General features: G+C 47.5%; 1 protein-coding gene across 1 annotated transcript in view; it reads left to right on the top strand.

Moving 5' to 3' along the window:
- Positions 1–512: 512 nt before the first annotated feature.
- Positions 513–20,502, top strand: part of BAALC (BAALC binder of MAP3K1 and KLF4) — a 71,435-nt gene continuing 51,445 nt past the window's right edge. The window contains exon 1 of the mRNA XM_040626083.1: positions 513–710. Coding sequence (XP_040482017.1) covers positions 551–710 — 160 coding nt within the window. The 5' untranslated portion in view covers positions 513–550. The remainder of the gene's footprint in view (positions 711–20,502) is intronic.

Here is a 20,502-nt window from a genome sequence, read left to right on the forward strand (position 1 = left end):
TCACCAGGATAGATGAATGGAAGGAAGGAAAGAGGAAGGAAAGGAAAAAAGGAGGAAGGAAAGAAGAAAGGGAGGGAGGAAGGAGAGAAGGAAAGTGGGAAAGAAGGATGCATGCATGAATGGGTGAATAGATGAATGGATGAACGGGGGAGTGTGTGGACTGATGGATGCACAGGACCCTGGGAGCTTAACCCCAGCCGGTGGGACGAACCCCTTGTGAGACCCGCGCGTTCCTCTCAGTCTCTGACCTCTGCTCCTGAGCCCCCGACCAGCTCCGGTGCTCCAAGGGAGGCGTGGGGCGGGGGGGAAGCGGGGGACGAGGGGGAGGGGAGAGGAAGGGGGGAAGGGAGGGCCTTGGAGGGGGGGAGGAGGGGTGGGGGGCGGCGGGCGCGGCAGGAGCTGGGCGCCTGGCTGTAGCGCGGGCGGGCGGGGACGCGATGCCGCCGCCTCCTCCTTGTCGCCGGCCTGGGCTGCGCCGCCGGGGCTGAGCCGCCGCCGCCTCCACAGCCGCGAGCCGAGGGGCCGCCGAGTGGGCCCGCAGCACGGGAGGATGGGCTGTGGCGGGAGCCGGGCCGATGCCATCGAGCCCCGCTACTATGAGAGCTGGACCCGGGAGACGGAGTCCACCTGGCTCACCTACACCGACTCGGACGCACCGCCCAGCGCCGCGGCCGCCGACAGCGGCCCCGAGGCGGGCGGCCTGCACGCGGGTGAGTAAGGCAGCTCCGCGGACCCCAGGCGCCGGGAGGCCGGAGCCGAGAGAGAAGCGGAAGGGATGCGGGGCGCCAGGGGCAGCCGGAGATTTCCGTGTGGGGGGCGGTGAGGAAGACAGACCCACAGGACCTTCCTGCTGACAGACCGACAAACCCAGGCCCCGGGAGTGGGGTCAGCGTGAGACCCTTACAGAGGCTGAGCCAACCCCCAGAGCCGCGGGGAACCCAGCTCCCTGCGTCCGCCGGTGCTCGCTCAGTGCCCGGACCGATGCACCCACTGGGAGGATAGCCCACCTGGCACGCACACCTGCCCTCTGCCCACCCGTGCCGCGGCCCGCCTGCCTTCACCTCCGTCCCGCTTCGTAACCCGCCCCCCCGCCACCCCTGCGCCGGCCCCTGTGGATCCAATCCGGCCACGTCTCCATCCACCCGCCGCCTGGACACTCTCTGCCTTGATTTATAGACACGGCGCCTGACCCAGATTGCCTGGGTGGAGTCTTCCTCCTCGCTTTCCCTTCTCTACAGGGAAGGAGTTCCCTCGGGCTGCGAAAACCAGAATCCTAGTTTGGCACACAATGGACGCCTGCTCCCCCATCACTAGTTCTGCACTTAAGCTTACTTCTCCAGCAGGTGTTCCGTAGTGAGGACTTCCCTCCCCACTCTGTGGTGCCTCCGTGCTTCATATGAGGCAGGGCAGAGATGTGGATTAGGGCTGTAAATTACATACTCTTACCATTCCCCCTCTAGCAGAAATTTAACAGAAGGATATGCAAAGAACTTTCTGGTCCAGCCACACATTAGAATTTTTTTTTTTAAGCAGACAGTAATAATTGTAGAGATGAAAATAGTCAGTTGCCACAGACTGACCTTTAGTCATAAATGTGTTGGTGGAAAAGGAAAACACCTCACTGCTTAGTATATGGATGTTGTCAAAAGCCAGATGATTATTTGCATAAAATATTTTAACTCTTTCTGGACCCCTTTATGTTGTTGGCATTTTTGAATGAAATCTGAGGTAGAAAATGAGGTTAATTTGAAGGATATCATATATTATAAGAAGGAAAGAAATGTGAAATACTACATCCATACTTCCTACATAAGAGCTGCCGTTTTAATCTTAACAGTCTCTCCATCTTTTAGGACCAAAGCTGGCTCCTTTTTCACGTGAACTTGGTGAGTCTCTTTTTTTAAAAAAAAGCAAGAACTGTCAGTGAAAATTGTACAGGACATAGCAGTGTATTTGTCTCTAATGTTTCTGACTCACCGTGGTAATTGTAGTGGTTACTTTGTGTTGTTGGTGCTTTCCCCAAGTTTCCAATTGTGTTGGCTCAATTCAGGGTCAGAAATGAGGATACGACATAAGCCTTCACAAGGGACCTGGTAAATATGGGATTTAACAGCATTTCCCAGGGAGGTGTGGTACTTCTCAGCAGAGTCAAAGGCCAGAGCTGCACTCCAAGGAAAAGTGGTTGAAAAGATCTAGTGTGAAAAAAAAAAAACGAAGTACAGCTTCGAGGAATGGTTGCTTTGGTAACTGGAAGTATATGATGTGTGTGTACCTACGTGTGGGTATGAGATGGTTATTATGGGATGGCTTAATTTTCATTTCCAGTACTTATTCTTTTTTAGTCTGCCATCCTGACTCCTGTCCCATCACACTTCTTTAGATTGGGTCCCTGCAACAGGTGGGGCCTGGGACAAGCATGCCCGTTTGTGGTTCCTTGCCCAATATGGGGCAGCCTTGCCAGGCAGGTGGTCCTGAAGATGTCCTTGCTACTGAAGTTTGCCCACTTGGATCCATTTAACCTAGATTCTTCAAAGTGCCTTTCTCATCCCACAGCTGCTCTCTCTCTCTTTTTTTTTTTTTTCTTTAAGATAGAGAGAGAGCGCGCGCCTGAGCAGGGGCTGGGGCGGGGTAAGGAGGGACAGAAGGGGAGAGAGAATCTTAAGCAGGCTCCATGCCCAGCACAGAGTCCTGAGTTGGGCTCCATCTCAAGACCTGAGATCAAGACCTGAGCTGAAATGTAGAGTCAGTTAAAACTGTACCCTGTTTCACTGACACACCCAGCCCAGTTCAAAGATTAGATTTCTTCTAATGCATCCTCCCCCAACCAACTCCATACTCATGTCTACTGAAAAGTCCCGTTTCAGCAGGTCTGCTTGTAAATCTTCAGTTTCTTGGTCCAATCCAGATTGAGGGCACGTCACAGGACAGTGTGTGATAAATACTTGTTGGATGAACTCTGCATTTTACTGCAGGAAGGGGGCATGTTTTTCTGCCAGTCCAACAAAGAAAAAGTTTCTTGCCTCCTCCTTACTCAAAAAGTAGATCCTGAGCCTCTGCTTCCTGTGTTTGGAGATCATCTCCACTAGCCAGCGGAATTCAAGTAAGTTTTCAGATTTGGCTATGACGTAGGCTGGAATTGAAGACTCAGCCGAAACCATAGCATCTGATAGCACATCGCTTCCCTGTGTCACAGCAGCTTGTCTCGCTGTCACAGGAGGAAATTAAATTGGTCTGACATGATTTCGTCCTCATAAAATCAGTTTGCTGGATTGATTTTTACTTCCGTTGTCTGATGGGGTCTCTCAGGAGAAAGGGAGTCTCTGAGGTTGCCGTACCAAGCCAGCTCAGCCGTCCCGTACGTAACACCCTAGCTTGACCTCAGTTTGCTCGTGAGTCCCTTAAATTACACCCTTAAATATCCCTCCTTGTACTGTTAGGTATTTTCCTAATTTCTCTAGGGAATAAAACATTTCAAATTTCTCTGAAGTCCTACTTTACGGTTTTCAATTGCCGTAATAATTGCTTTCGTAAATGCAGGATGGAAGATTACAAAATTAGAGACTCACAGCAAAACAGTTTACCTAAATAAATTGAAATATGTAAAATAAAATGAAGAACACTTAATATTACCATCAGCTAATGTTTATTGATGATTTACCAAGTGCCAGGTACTGTACAAAGCAGCACTTAACGAAAATCCTCTCACTTTGTCCTCATGGTCAGGACGAGGTAGGGACTGCGACCATCCTTCTCTTACTAGTAAGGGGATGAGGCGTGCAGTGTGTGAGTAACTTTTCTCAGTTCAGTACTGGGATCCAGCTCTGCCTGAATCCAAAGTCCATGCTCCTGAATACTGCCTGCCTGACTAATGGGAGATGAACTATAGATTCTTGCTTTTACAGTTGATAGGACTCAGAGTCTGCAGGGATCTCTTGATATTCCAGTCTGGTCTCAAATAGCATAGTTTTCTTCTGCAGCATCCCTGAGGATGGGGTATGTCTTCCCTGGGGAAGGAGGCCCCGCATACCTTAGAGGGGCAGTTCCCCTTGTAAGAAACTCTTTCGGCTGCCTTGTAATTTGTCCCTGGCGAACTCCATGCCCTTGCAATCAAGTCTTGTACAGACAGCTCTCAATATTTGAAGAGAGCTGTTGCATCTCCTCTGACCATTGGTTCTCCAGTCCAAACACATGCAGATCTTTCAGTCATTCTCAGACTTGTGGGATCCTGACCAGATTATTCCAAATATGCTGTTTGGTTTGTCCAAGTCCCTCTTGATTCAAGAGGTCTGTGGTTAACTCCAAGCTCCTGGGTATTAGCTGCGCAGCACAGGGCAACATGTGGGCACTGAGCCTCTCCTGGTGCAGATAAAAATCAGGGTAGGATCTGTTTGTTTTCCTGCTGTTGTTGCTGCTGTATTACCTTGATGGCTCACATTAAACTTGTGATTCGTTAAAACCCTTAGGTCTTTTTTTCTAGTCAAAGTTAAGTCCTCTGACATCAGAGACATTGTCTGTGCAATAAGTCCAGCACCTGGAACAGTGACTGGAACATAGTAAATGTTTGCCAAATGAATGGTTTTTTTCCCCTCATGAATCCTGCAGTCATACTATTGATTTCAGTCACCCAAAGTTGAGATTTTTGTATTTATTCCTATTAAAATGCATCTTGTTGGTTTCAGTTTAATCTGCCGACCTTGATTCATCTTGATAGCGTCATTAAGATAATATTCTAGGTCTTTGTTTCCTTTTGTTGACAGACTAAAGAAAAAAGACATTTATTTGCTCTTATTCATTCAATATATATTAGGCACAAAGTTGATTAAGATATGTTCCTTGAACCATAAGAAATGAATAATATAGTGGAGACAGACACAAAGGTGGAGGCACTTCAGGTCAGCCTGTGCACCATCCTGGAACAGCTTGGCGGAAAGATGCTGGAGGAGTACAGGGGACTGAGTAGTTCATTTTGCTGGGGGGTGGGGGGCAGGGAGCAGTGTGTGTACAGAGCCCTACAGGAGCATGGCAGAGGAAGCAGGACTGTTCCCGAAGGCTGTCACCATGCGGGAGGTGAAGGAAGGTTATCCTGCTTCCTTCCTTGAGAGGGAGTACCTGTAGAAAGCCCACCTGGGACTTTCTGATGGTAAGGCTCCTCCCCCCCCCCAGCTTCCTCTATCTACCTGTTACACTTATGGTTATATTTTCAGATAATTTATCGATGAATGCCTGCCCCCTCAAGCATGACAATCTGTATTAGTTAGGTAAAGGGTCTTTTTGCTCACCACTGGATCCCTGTGCCTAACACTGTGCCAGTAGTAGGACCTCAAGTGATCTTTCTTTAATGACTAAATCTCCTAAAACTTCTCTGTGTCCATTTCTTTCTCCTGGAGTCCCCAGAGGTAATGTTTTCTTTCCTCAGAAGTTCCATCTGCTCATCCTTTTTGGGTTCTTGTCTGCCTGATTAGTTGCATAGTAAGAAGACACCCCCACTTTTCTCTGCCCCCTTTGCCAAACACAAGCCTTTTTGTTACCAGGGTTGTTTTGCAAAAATCACTACAAAAACAGGTGGGAGCAAACCCAGGCAGTTCATAAAGTTTAGGAAGTCTCGTGTGCTCATGGTCCAGGCCACACCTGCGCAGAGTGACGTACATCTTGCTACAGGCTCTCCAGGGACTCTGTGCAGCCCAGTGGTGGCACCGGTCATGCTGCGTTGCTCTGTCTCTCCAGTTAGCCCATGAGCTCTGCCGGCTTGGGCGCTGCCTGATTGACGGTTGCGTGCCTGCCTGTAAAAATGAATAGTTGGATAAATGAGCCCGCGAAGCAATGAAGTTTTATCTTACATTCTCTTTCCTGAGTCTTACCTTAGATGATTTTGTCTTAGAAATCAGTCTACCGAACTGTGTCTTTATTAGACACTAGATAAACTATTCTTACTCTAACCAGAGACGACTTTAAGGTTCCAGACTTGGGCCCCACCCAGAGGAACATAGTCCCTTCTCAGTCAGCACGGAGCCTTTTCCTAGCTTGTCCTGTACTCTGCAATCTCTCAGGCTTAGACCCCTACTGGTCCTGCCTTTGCTTTGGGATCTGTGCACCCACAACCCCTTCCTGCTGATAAGNCCGTTCTGTCCTTTAGTGCAATTGGATGTCTGAGCCTGTTGTTCCTGGCCAGTGACCTGGCCTTGCATCCCAGGAGCCTTTCTGGGTAGGCCCACCACCTCTAGCCACTCTCAGGAGACCATTTTGCTTCTGTTACAAAATCTCATCTCTGCCAGGACTCCTACAGAGATTCTCTGGCTGGTCTGAACACCTCCTTGGCTTTCATCTGGAAAGGAGGCTGGATGGTGTATCCTGAGCCCATGTTATGATCTAGCACCTTCCGCCTTAGCTGGCCTTAGCTGCCACCAACATTCACCTTACATGTTCTCCTCCTACTCTGCCCCCCAACCACCTCCATCTCTCTGTTGTTATGGGCTCAATTGTCTGCCCCCCAAATTTCTATGTTGGAGTCCTAACCCCCAGTATACCCAAATGTGACCCTTTTGGAGATAGGGTCTTCACAGAGCTTAAAATGAGGCTGTTAATGTGGGCCCTAATCCAGTGTGACTGGTGTCCTTATAAAAAGGGAAATTTGAACACCCAAACAGACAGGGAGAACCCCACGTGAAGTGAAGGCAGAGGTCAGGGTGATGCCAAGGAACACCCAAGACTGTCAGCAAGCCCCCAGGAGCCAGGAGAGAGGCCTGAAACAGACTCTCCCTCACAGCCCCTGGAGGAACCACCCCGATCTCAGATCCCTGGTCTCAGAGCTGTGCGACAGCGAGTTTCCGCTGCTTAAGCCACCAGTTTGCGGTGCCCTGCTACAGCGGCCGTGGAGAACCAACAAGTGTGTTCAGGAGCACCAGCGCTGCGAACATTTGGCAATAACGAGAGGATTTCTATTGTCACAACCTCACACTTTCTTCAGAGACTGGGTCTAGTCCCCTGTCCTTTCAATTCAAGTAGCATTTATTGAGCGTCTAATGTATGTGAGAATTTTTCTTTGGGGCATTAGTTTACCCAACTCTCTAAAATAACCTCCTAAACCGTTGTGATCCCCATTTGCCAGATGAGGAAACTGAGGTTCAGTGAGATTAGGAGATAGAGTAAGGTCACCGGCCGAGAAGGTGGAAGAGCCTGCATCAGAAGTCAGGTGTCCTGTTTCTAATCCAAGGCAGTGTCCATTATGCCATAACTGCTTAGCACGGATTTAGTGCCCTCCTCCACCCCATCTGCCTTTTGCTGTTTTGAAAAAATACTTGGAGTGGGAGCGTCCTGCCAGCATTTGCAAGGCTGAGGACAGGAGTCCTTGAGCAGACATCTGCAGCCCAGTGGTACTACTAGTGCTGCCCGCTCCCTGTGCTGAGCGCCCTGAGCAGGGCTGCAGAGAGGGCTCCGAAAATCACCTGCATCCCAGGCGCCTGATGGCCTCCTTAAGGATGAACAGTCTTGGGGAGAATAATATTTTTTTTCCTGGTTTCAAATGCAAGGGTGTTGCTTAAGAAACTTAGGACGTGTTAGAGAAGCACACAGAAAGAAGTAACGCCTCTGTCAGCATTTGCGGGTTTACCCTTCAGGTCCTGCATCTAGGTGCCTACGGGACATCTTGCCTCTTCTGTGGGGAATATGTTTGGGGGATATAGGAGAACTTCCTCAAAAATCTTGGAAGCTCAGGGGCGCCTGGGTGGCACAGCGGTTAAGCGTCTGCCCTCGGCTCAGGGCATGATCCCGGCGTTCTGGGATCGAGCCCCACATCAGGCTCCTCTGCTATGAGCCTGCTTCTTCCTTTCCCACTCTCCCTGCTTGTGTTCCCTCTCTCGCTGGCTGTCTCTATCTCTGTCAAATAAATAAATAAAATCTTTAAAAAAAATAAAAAAATAAAAAATAAAAAAATCTTGGAAGCTCAAAGGCCAAGAGAAAAAAGTAGTTCTGTTTCTCTTTGTGTTTAGGAAAGTACTTGGAGGTAGTGACAGCCAAAGGCTAGTTTGAACGCAGGAAGAGGTGAAGGGTGGGGAAGGCCATGGATAAATGAAGGGATTTTTCTCCCTTTTTTCTTCTCAATACTAAGCAAATATAGTGAATTCAGGTAAATTACATACGAGGCAAATGCATATCATGATCCCACCGTTTACAGTAGTCTTGTCCCCGTGTCACCTCCCTGCCAACCCCCACAGTTGGCTCAGGCTGAATTTTATACTCTGCCCAGCTGTCTCTGGGATTTATGATCGCTTTATGGTTGTAGTAATATAGCCTGTTGTGTGTGTGTGTGTGTGTGTGTGTGTGTGTGTGTGTAGGGGCCAGCTCTCTGTCTGAGCCTCAGATGCCTGTGAGGTCACGTAGACTGGCTGTCCAGTGTTCTGGTTCGGGTACAACCCCGTTCCCTTCCAGCTCCGGATCTCCATGTCAGATGCAACAGTACAGAGTGTCTACCTACATCTTGCCATGTGGTGTCTATATAAGGAAGCAAAACCAGAAGCCTTCGATTTTTCTTAATAACTCCATCTTCTTTATGAATAGTGCCAGTTTCTCCCAGAGTCTGGGATTAGGTTGTCTGTTAGTCTTCATTTTGGGTGATTGTGAGTCTTGGTCTTTTTTTGTCTTCATAGCCATTTTAGTGGGCAGTTGGGCAAGACTGCATGGGTAGCTCGTGGCCAGAAGCCCCTCAGCCCCAAAGTCCAACCCAGAGCTTGCCGAGCTTCTCTTCCAGGTCTCTGCACCAGCCTGTAACACATGCTCACACACGGGACCACCCAGCCTGATCTGCTGCCGCCTTATAGTTTCATATGCTTCCTCCTCTTCGATGAGCCAGCTTCGCACACCCATCATGACCTCCAGTCTCTGGACCTTCCTGGGCTCTCTTCTTTATCATCATCATCTTCCTTGTTCCACTCGAAGATCATAGTTCAGTAGTTGGGGAACTAGACTTTGACAGCAGATATTGACCAGCTTTGTGACCTTGAGCCAGTTTCTTAGCTTGTCTGGGTTTCAGTTTCCACATTGCAGGATAGGAATCGTTGTAGAATGAATGTGTTCACAAATGTGAAGTGTGTAGCCTTTTAGGGCTGCCGCTCTTGTACCTAGGTTCGCTTCACCTCTTCAGTCTTGCCCTGGGCTCAGTCTCAAACCTGGGGTACTCTTCCCCTGTGCTCCTTACAGCCCTGGTTCTGAGCTGCCTGGCGTTGCTGGAGCAAGTCATGGGTGTTGGTGATTGCACCCAATAGCAATTCATTCTCGAGAACCTCGGTGTTCTTACCACTTCTTGGCAATTCTGTTAATTCCTTATTAACATGCTGGGACAGTCGCCATGTAATAGCTCCCAACACTATGCTGTTCTTTCCCTCTGAATACTAAACTAAAAAAAAAAAAAAAAAAAAAGACTTGCTATGAATTCTCCCATTTTTCCCTCCAATCACCTGTTGTATGTTCTTCTGGGCACCTCAGCATTCAAAAAACATATTAGCTACCCTATCCTCATCTCTGCCTGTTTGGTTTCTAAGTGCACTGAGATGAGGTTGTTCCTCGTTGTCACCATAGGTGAGGACAACGCGGGCAGTGCCATCCACAGGATGAAGGCTATTCTGCGTTTCCATTGGCCCTCCCTGAGCCCAGGCCACCGTCATGTTTTACTTGAACCTCAGCAATAGCCTGCTTCTGTTCTTGCCCTTGACAAGTCATTCTTCATGTTAGAGGGAGAAAAATTTTTTTAAAACATGTATCAGGTCTTGTCCCTCTCTTGCTTAACAGCCTCTGGTGGCTTCCTAATGTATTATATGTAAAATAAAAACTCAACAACCCCTTTCCTTGCCCTGCATAACCCAGTCCCCGCTGCTTCTCCAGCTTTGCTTACCCTGCTCTCTTTCTCTGTCTCTCAGTGTTCCAGCCAGCTGGCTTCCTCCATTTTTGTGGGGCACCTGCTGGAATGCGGCCCCTCCCCCCACTCTTTACCTCCTTGATTCCACCTCACCCTTCAGCTCTCAGTTCAGATGGCACCTCCTCAGAGAGACCAACCTCCCCTAGTTACCATCTGATTATTTTTTTCTTCTGATCACCAGGCTGTCATTGTCTTGTTCATTTACTGCTTACGTCTTTATCCCTTCACTCCGGGAGGCGAAGGGCTGCCGGAACATACTCTGTGCACTACTGTCACCCAAGTACTCAACATGGAGCTCAGCACAGAGTAGGCACTCAAAGAATATTTGTTGAATGGAGAGAACCCTCCTCATCTTTTGTATCAGTAAGGAATTGCTTTCAGTGGAGCGCCTGGGTGGCTCAGTCGTTAAGCGTCTGCCTTTGGCTCAGGGCGTGATCCTGGCATTCTGGGATCGAGCCCCGCATCAGGCTCCTCTGCTGGGAGCCTGCTTCTTCTTCTCCCACTCCCCCTGATTGTCTCTCTCTCACTGGCTGTCTCTCTCACTGGCTGTCTCTGTGTCAAATAAATAAATAAAATCTTAAAAAAAAAAATGGAATTGCTTTTAGTGGCAGGAACAAAAGCCAGGGGAACATGGTTTAGCAAGTAGAGGTTTAGCGCCTGCACTTCACAGACGGTCTGGAGGTAGGCAGCTGCGCTGCTCGGGCATGCTAGCAAAGACCTGAGTTTATTACTTGGCCATCCGTGGTGTGTGGATTTCATCGTCATAGTTGCAAGGTGTTGTCACATCTTACTTTAGATAGGAAGAAGGGGGAAAGGCGCATTCTGCCTGAGTCTGTTCCTTTTTATCTGCAAAATGATAGCTTTCCCAGAGGCCAGGAAGCTTTGCTTGAGTCTCATTGGCCAGACCTTTGTTAATGGCCATCCCGGGCTCCAAGACAGTCTAGGAGATCGGGCTTTTAGTTGGGTATGCACAACCTTTAAAGTATTGTGGTCCTTTTGGCAAAGAAAAAAAGAGAACAGATATTGGGTAGGCTGCCAGCAGGGTAACTACACCTTTCATCCTAAGGCTACGTCAGAGGGGAGAGAAGATTAGTAGGAGAAAGGGAAGGAGGAAAGAAAGGAAGGAGAAGGGGGAGAGAAAAGCAAGGGGAGGGAGGTCTGCTAGAAACCAGAGTAGCATAATTATTGGTATTAAGATTTTGCAATGATAATAATAATAATAAATCGTGTTTTTAGTATTACCGTGTGTTAAGTGAATTCATAAAGGTTGATATTTGTTGGGAAAGTTACATGTGCTAACATTGAACTAATTTTAGAAATAACGCAATAGCTTAAACTTAAATCTTTTGGAATAGTCTTTTAACATCAGACTCTGTGCGGTGTACGCGAGATGTGCAGTGGGCATTCCTTTGTTTTCTGCTTCATTTTCCTGCAAAGTGAATGCCAGCCGGAAACTGATGTGCCCGCTGCTATTCTGTGGGCACATGTGTGCAGGCTCGCTGTGCGGGGTCACACTGATGCTCAGGCTGGGGGCTTCTGCTGAAGAAGCAACAGACAGCCAATCGGCTAATTTAAAGACTTGACAGTATTTCCTGTGGAAATCTAAAAAGCCCACCGCGCTATTGTCTCTAGGGCTTGTGGACTTGAGGGCAGGAGGAAACTGAAAGGATTTGAAGAAAATAGCAAGGCTGTTTGGGAAACCGGTCGTCATAACAACAGGGCACAGCAGCGGCTACAATGGAAGTGGCAGTCGCCTGCGCACCCTTCGTAAGGGGGACGATTCAAGTTGAAGCACGAAACCGAGGCCTCATTAAAATCCTGCGTGCGAGAATCGCTTTTCAGGGACAGTCTTCAGAGCAGCCAGGCTCAGGTTTGCTTGGCTGGGGTGATAAGTGGTGAGTGTGCAAACACAGATGAGCATAGCCACGGTCTCCCGAGCGTGGCTTCTGTTAACTGCGTGCCCAGCATGTGCCCGGCCTGGCATATTTATTACCTAATTATTTATCCCCGTTTTACAGATGGGAGAAGTCAGAGAGGCCAGGTGACCTGCGCAAGGGCTTGAAGGTTGTAAGTGTCTGAGGGGGTTCTGGAACCAAGCTCTGTCTTCATTCTGGGCCCTGTGCTCTTTCCTTCATGCCAGCTGCCTAACTGATCACTAGCTCTGGCCCTCACTGCCTTGCAGCTCGACGTTGGCAACAGCTTTGTGACGTATCTGCTGACCCTCAGTCACTGCCACTCCAGTATCTTGCACACCATGTGACGTATCCGCTGACCCTCAGTCACTGCCACTCCAGTATCTTGCACACCATTGCCAGGTGAATATTCCTGAAGCATAACTGGGATCATTATCGTGTTATTCTCCTGCTCAGAGCCTTTCATGGTTTTTCTTTGCCAACTGAATGCAAATGTCTTAGCCTGGCATTTAAGGCTTTCTCTTCAGCCTTATCTTCCACTAGCTGTCTGCAGGTCCTCTCCACTTAGCCTGACTCAGGGTTTGCCCTTTGCCTGAAGCACCTTACCCTGTTGCGCCCCCTGCCCCCACCACCACCTCGGAAAGCCCCACACCTCCTGTGCGCCTGCCTCAGTCACGTGTTCCCTTCTAGCTCACACCTAGCACACTTATTCTGTTTTGCATTTTCTTATTTATGGCCATGTCATGTCTAATGTTATGACATATGCTCTTACAGCCTGTGAGGAAATAGACTGAAATGGACTTTTACTAGGGTGACCTTTAGGGAACAACACGAGTGAGGGGTGAGGGTGGCGGGACTGGGCTAAAGGAGAAGTTGAATTGCTGGGGGCTCTGGAGCAGGGATGGCCCTTCAGATATTGTAATGAGAGGTGTTTTCACCCTTTACCAGCCAAGTATCAGCTGCAGGCTGCCCCCAGCAAGGGGAAGGAAACTTGGGTGGGGCCACTTCCTTCCACAGAGGGCAATTCCTAGAGAGACGCTCAGCTGCGAGCCTTCAGTGGTCACCTCTCCTGGCTTCTTGAGGATGTGGTGTCAGCCCTGCAGGGAGATCCTGGGAGTGACCATACTCCTTATTTCTCAGTCAGCTTCCCCAGCGGCTATACATCAGATTCACTTGGGCAACGTAAGCAAAAGGCCCCACTCCAGGGCTTCTATAGGGGCCAGAAATCCTGCAGGTTTGGGCAGAGTGCAATTCCCTAGGTCTGGGGTGGGGTTTAGGATTCTGCATTTCTAACAAGGTCCCAGGTGATGCTGCTGTTGCTGGCCCATGGACCTCTCAGAGAAGGGGGTCCTAGATCACAGGCTGGCAAACCTTTGTTGTAAAGGGCCAGGTGGTAAACATTTTAGGCTTTGTGGGTCACGTGATCTTCATTGCAGCTACTCCATTTCACTGTTTTTAGTACCAAAGCAGCCAAGGGCGATACATAAATGAACGGCCACTGCCCTTTGCCGAGGTCCATTCCTGTCCTAGGTGATGCTGAGGCTTGGCCACTGTCTTTAACCCTCAAGGCAGCGTGGAAGAGAGAAAAGAACAGGGCTTTGCAGTTACGGGTCCCAGCCCTCAAACGCACCTCTAAAGAGCTTAGCACATACTGAGCCCTTAGCAGTGTTGGTGGGATGAGCAAATAAATGGGACTAAGAGCATTTCCCACCTTGAAGGCAATTTTTGAAGGTTGTTAAAGTATCTCTGATAACATTAGGTCATTGAGGCATTAGATATTTTATTATGCAAATCATGCTCCTGAGCGGAGTGGGGTCTGGGAAGCGGAGGGGATCCTGGCGCCACCCCGAGTTTAAGGTGCCCAGTTCTCTGGGGAGCTCACCCTGCCTCGGGCTTCCAGGACTTGGGACTCGTCCATCCCTTCAGCACAGGTCACGCTGATCCAGTGCTGCGAAGGCTGCGTCCAGACATGCATTTCCCAGCAGGCACCTCTTCTGCGGGTGTGGAGCTGCTTCCAGGAGGTGTGAGAACAGTCATCTCCCTGGGGTTTCTCTGAGCTTCGCTTGCCTTTCCTTAACTCTCAGTTTCCCCCACAGCCTGTGACACCGTTGCTGGGAGTGTTTAAAAAGTCGCCACACGGGTGCCTGGGTGGCTCAGTTGATTGTCTGCCTTCAGCTGAGGTCGTGATCCCGGGGTCTTGGAATGGAGTCCTAAGTCAGGATCCCTGCTCCGCAGGGAGTCTGCTCTCCCTCTGCCCCTCCTCCTACTCGTTCTCTCAATCTCTCTGTCTCTCTCTCTCTCAAATAAATGGATAAAGTCTTCAAAAAAAAGTCACCATACGTCTGGTTGGTTGTGAGTCTGGGCAGCTGATGAATGGGTTGCTGTTAAGATGTTTGCTTTTCTGAATCAGGTGCTCCTTTGTAGAGACAGGGTCTTCTAGCCGTTATGTAAGGCTGCAGAAAACGCCGGGGAACTTAGAGAAGAGGGATTATTTAAATAGAAGCTGCCAAAAACGTTAACAAAGAGACCCAGAGAGAGTGTGCCCAAGCCGGTTAGCTTTATTTTTTTTTTTCTTTTGCACAAGAATTCAAAATTCAAACACTGACTCTTGTTAGAACCCCCTTATCCCACAGCCACAAGAAAAAAAAATCAGTGGGCAATGTAATGAAAACTTATATGAGAAAGTGATTTAAACATACGTGCAGTCTCTCTCTCTCTCTCACACACACACATATATATATACACCCCAGCAATTATATCTTCAACTGAGCATCGCTCTTCCCAGCAGACGCCAGCTGCTTGCAATTGCTGAAAACAATTCTGGAATCCCTTAACTGTAGCATCAGGCATTTTTTTAAACATAACATTTCAAACACATACAATAGCTTAAGACCCTAAAATGACACATACATATTTCAGAAATTTATATATAACTGGGAGAATGGTATAACAAGCCACCACGTACCCGTGACCCAGCTTCAACATTATCAACACGTGGCAAATCTTGTTTCTTCTCTCCCTCCGTTCCCCATCACGAATTGGATTAGTTCGAAGCAAATTCCAGAAGTCATGTAACTTCGTTCATAAATACTTTTGTTGAATTGCCAAAAGATGGGGACCCTTTTTAAAAGATATAAGATTGAACCAATATGAAGTGGTCACTTCTTTAAGTTGAAATGGTGTCATATCAGCAGTTCTGTACGCTTCAGCCTTACAGCCACAATACCATGATCACATCTAAAAATTAATGAAAATTCCTTAAATTCTCTAATATAACCAAAATTCAGTCATGTCCAAATTTTGCCCATGGTCTCAGCAATGTTTTTTCTATGACTGGTTTGTTTGAATTGGGATAAAAAAATGTCCACAGATTGTATTCCACTGGTCTTTTTCTTTAATTTCCTTCAATTTATAGATTTCCCATTTCCTCCCCGCCCCTTTCAATTTTTATTTGTTGAAGAAACTTGTTTTTTTGTTCTGTAGAGTTTCCCATTTTGGGGGATTTTGCTGATTGCATGCCTATGGTGTTGTTTAAAATGTGTCCCTGCGTTCCCTGTAAACTAGTAATTAGAACTTGAAATTAGCCATTTTTCTAAGAAGCCCTGGTTTCTTTAAATGAAATATGATAGAGCCTGCAGCCTGCGCACCTGGGATGCTCAGTGCTACCAGGTCGGTTGTTTACAGACCTTTTTCATGGACAGAGCTAGGAGTTCTTTATTTTCTTTTTTAAAGAGACAGTATATTTGTATTGGTTTATCAATTCAAAATTTTCAATTGTAGGGCTTTCCCTTAATTTTTAAATTTTATATTCGCTCTTTTTTTTAGATGCTGAAAATCTTGGTTTCTAACATAAGTACTTATGTACTTTGTCTTATAATACATCCAACAATGTAATTACTGAAAATGTTTTAAGATTTTTGTGGGATTTTTTTTTTTTTTGTCCTTAGGGTATATCCTGAAGGGATGTACAGTTAGATTTCTATGGGTTTTTTTTAAAGGTTTGTTTATCTGTTTATTTATTTATTTATTTATTTATTTATTGAGAGAGAAAGAGGGGGGGGAGGGGCAGCAGGAGGAGACAAGATGACTCTCTGCTGAGCAGGACCCTGAGATTAGGACCTGAGCTGAAATCAAGAGTCGGATGCTTAACTGACTGAGCCACCCAGGTACCCCTACATTGCTGTGTTTTAAAGTCACTTGAAATAATTTATTTCTGTGTGGTTAAGCCATCAACTTGCCGTATAGGTAGGTTCATTTATTTCATTTTGCTTTTGAGGTAAATTTGCTTTATTTTTCTTTTCCATTTCAGTTAAATTTTGTCTTATATTTAGGTAAAGAATTTACATGGTTCCAATGGCAAATCTACAAAGCAAGTTACATTTAAGAAGTCTAATTTTCATCTCCGCCCCTTCTACTCTGTCCCCTTTGTCCCCCTATAAATACTCATTTTATTAGTTTTTTGGTTTATCTTTTCATTTAAAAAAAGTATATGCATATACTGTATCCTTTGCTCTGTACCTTTGCACTTAACGTATTCCAGAGATCATTGCAAAGCGGTATATAGATAAGTTCCTCGTTCTTTTTTACAGCTACCATTGTGTGCTTCTCAATCGTGTGGCTATGTCATAGTTTATTAAACCAGTCTCGTTGATGGCCATTGGGACTGTTTCTAGACTTTGCTACACAAAGTCTTATCCACATGTTTTTTCACTTTTGCCGGCGTTATCTTTAGGTAGATTCTTAAAAGTGGGATGGCTAGGCCAAAGGTTGAATGCAGGTGTAATTTTGCTCAATATTGCTAAATCCCCCTCTTCAGGCCTTGTACATTTTGCGTTTTCACCAGCAGTGTATGAGAGCACCTGTTTCTCCACATCCCTGTCAGCACAGTATACTGTCAAACTTAGGGGGCTTTGTCACTTTAATAGGTAAGACGCTGTAGCTCAGTTCGTTTTACTGTGCATTTGTAGGAGGAAGGTTGCTGTCTTTTTACACGATTATGGGCACATTGCTTTTTCCCTCCTGCACACAATTTGTTCATATCACTAGGCCTGTTCTTTCGATCATATTTAGTAGTTGCAAATCTTTGTCCTTTGATGTTGACTGAGCTATTTTGAAAAGCAAGAAAGTCCCTAACGTTATTTGGTAAATAAAATTGTTGGGTTTTTGCTATCTGACGGAGCCTCTGGGGGCTGGCTGGGCATCTCTCTCTTCTACTACAGTCCCAGGGCTTCTCCATATGGTCTTTCTGCATGGGCTAGTTTGGGCTTCCTCACAGCATGGTGGCCTCAGGGCAGCTGGACTGTTTACATAACTGCTCTGAGCTCCAGCACAGTCCCAGCTAAAAAGCAGAAGCTGCATTGCCTCTTATGACCTAGCCTCGAATGACGCAGTGTCACTTCTGCATTCTTTTGGTTGCAAATGAGTCACAAGCCTGCCTGGATTCAGAGGAAGGGAATTAGACCCCACCCCTGATGAAGGGATGACAAGATTCTAGAAGAACAAGGCAGTTTTAAGAACTGCGAAGTGTCTGAGATTTTACTCAACTAGTTAGCCTTTAAGTTTCTTGGAAGCAAGTGAGACATGAGACTCCTGGGTCAGAAACAATGGCACAGCAAGCCTCACCAGTGTCAGCATGTTTGCTCTGATCCCCTTTCCCCAGGTCTCACAGGGGCCACGGAGATGGGTCTGGGTGGACGTCTGCACATGCTGTAGACTGCATTACAGGAGATTTGTGTGCCCACTGAGCTGCTGAAAATCTTCCCACGAAGTGCTCGCTATGAGCTCTCTGCAGCTCTCGGCACTGTGGATCTGGCTCATCTCCTCTGCCCACACCCTCGTCCCCAGTTTGGAAATCGGCTTTTCCCCTCAGTTTCACCGCCCCCACTGCTGGTGACTTTCTCTCCTACCTCTGATTATGTCTTCTCTGCCTCCTCCCCCTTTCTTGGCCCCCTCCTGCCTGGTTCCCCCTCGCCCCCACCCATGGAGATGTGACTCTTCACATCCCTCTCCCAGGAGTCTTCCCTCATTCAGCATGAGCTCATCCCCTCCTCTGACTTCAGTTTTCCCCTGGTGGTGGCTCCATGATTCTCTCTGCCAACTCCAGAGCCACATTTCCAGCTGCTCATGAGACATCTGACTACAGGTGGCCAGATGCATCAAATTCAACTTGCCCCAAGCCTGATTAACCTCTTCTTCCACCCATCGGTCCCTGCTGCCCTGTGTCCCCTCTCAGTTCATCATGGTCCTCCTCTAGCTGGCCAGGTACAAGACTTTGCACTTATTTTGCTTTCACTCCCATCTTTCTCTTTCTCTCTGCACATCTAATACGGCATCAAATCCCACAGACTGTCTCTGAAATGTCTCTTGTATGAATCATTTCCATCTTTGCGGTTCCAGGAATACTACCCTAGTTCAGGCCCTTACTAATGTTCAGCTTCAAATTGTTTCCCATTGACCCTTCTGGATGTGGACCATCTTGATAGCTAGGCAGGCATCCCCCTCCCCTCTCATTGCTCCTGCTTCTCTCTCCCCAAACCATAAGCTCAGTTTAATCTTATGCGTTTCTCAGATAGAGAATATTCTTTTTTTCTTCTTTCCTTCCTTCCTTTCTACAAATATTCTTCAGTGCCCAGTGTGGGGTGGGCACTGTTTTAAATACTGTAACAGTAAAGAAGACAGCCAAGAAGACAGCTCCAAGAAGCTCTTGGAGCTTACATTCAGGTTGGGGGTAATGGTGATGGGCAGAGAAATAAATAATAAGCTAGGTAATTAAGATATTGGTAAGCATCATGGAAAGAAAAACCAAGATAGTGAAATAGAAAATAACTGGAACGAGGGTTGGAGGGTTTAACAGATTGAGTGGTTAGGGAAGGCCTCTATGAGAAGTGTTATTTGAGCTAAATTGTGAGTGAAAAGTGAGGGGAGGGAGGGCTCATGAATGTTAGGAGCCAGAATGCTTCAGGAACAGCCACCAGCAAGTGCAAGGGCCCTGAGGCTGGAATGAGCTTGATGCAGTTGAGGCACGGAATGAGGCCAAAGTGATGGGAGGAACATGAGAGGGAGGGTGTGGTAGGAGAGGATCTGCGTAGGGGGTGGAACATGTAGAGCCTGTGGTTGATGGCCAAGAGTTTGGGCTTCATTCCAGTGGCGGCGGGGAGGAGGGCTAGGATTAGGTACCCCTGCTACAACTTGGAGTCTCATACTAAGTTCTGAACTTTCCTTTCTCTGGCCGTTCCTCACACTCCTGCCTGACCATAGATGTGATCCTGTCACTCTCCTGCCCCAAAATGTCTTATGATCCCTGTTTCCTATTGGACAAATGATGAAATCTTCAGCATCGGCGTTCCAGGCCCTTGGCCATCTGGCCTGAGCCTTCTGTCCCTACCGGTTCCACACTCTTTCTGNNNNGTCGTTAGTCTTACAGTTTCCCAGATGGAACATTTTACTTTCACACTTGTTCGTTGTACAAGTCTAACCCAAAGTCCACCCCCTGTGCAAAATCTCCCTAAATTCTCCCCAGGTGGAACTAATCTCTGTTTTTCCCATATCCTTGTTCTATTATTTTTTTGTCCTTTTAATCAGTATTTTCACTGTTGTGTAGCCAGCCTTGTGTGCATGTGCAGAGGCCCACCCTGCTATAGGAATGAGGGCTCCTTGGGGGTAAAAGTCGTGTCTTGCTCGTCATCTGTCCCTTAGGAAGTCTTGCATGAAATAGAAGCTCCATTAGTGTTTTCTGAGATTGGCAAGGCAGGCACACATACTTTGTTATCCTATCTTGCATTTGAAGAAGATGATGGGCTCTTGCTTGGCTGTAAAACTGTGAGATTTCAGGCACGGCTCCATGGACGCAAAGCTGGGTGGTTGCACGGCTGCATAACTCCGTGCTACAGTGACCACACCGTTGCTTTGCTGCGTGAGCACATGGCTGCGTGACCGCATGGCTGCGTGACCGCATGACTGCAGAGTTGTGTGGCTCTTTAGCACATGAATATATAGAAACATAGCTATCTGGCCACAGTTTGCATGGCTGCGTGGCTGGGTAGCTGCTTGGCTGTGGGGCTGCACAGCCATATGGCTCCATTGCTTTGACGGAAGACATCCCCTTTGCTTTTCTGTGAGTTACATTATGATTTCCAGCAACATTGGGAGGCTGGCTGTGTTTTCCGTCAGGAAGCCGTTGGCATTTGGGGTGGGACTGCTGCGTGCATCTCTTGTCCAACCACCAAATGGCAGTATCGCTCCCTTTAAGACACCAGAATGCCCTTGTACCTTTCTAAACTACCTCTCTCTCCACTTACGACCCTGAGATCACGAGCACGGGGGGGATAAAGTGAAGGAAAAGTTACAGAGAAATTGTGTTCATCAGCAAAAGTTTATATCTGAAACGGATCCGTATAAACCCTGAAGTTTTTGTGAGACAGTCAAGACCCAGGAGCATAGGGGATTCCTGCTGCCCCCTGCTTGTCGGCTGGTTGCAGACTAGAATGTATTTTCTTGCCTGTGATCTGCGAATTGGGGATTTACTTGTTTTCATATAGCAAGTACTTACATGTTTTACTTACTTTGGGCCAAACACTGTTCTAATCACTGAATGCTTGTAGCAACCCTATGAGGTCACATTGCCCCCCACCCCTTGCAGATGAGGCCACACAGCACTTTCTTTATGACACGGTTGTCTTATGA

The sequence above is a fragment of the Ursus maritimus genome, unplaced genomic scaffold, assembly GCF_017311325.1.
Source record: "Ursus maritimus isolate PB19 unplaced genomic scaffold, ASM1731132v1 scaffold_9, whole genome shotgun sequence".
Classification (NCBI taxonomy): domain Eukaryota; kingdom Metazoa; phylum Chordata; class Mammalia; order Carnivora; family Ursidae; genus Ursus; species Ursus maritimus.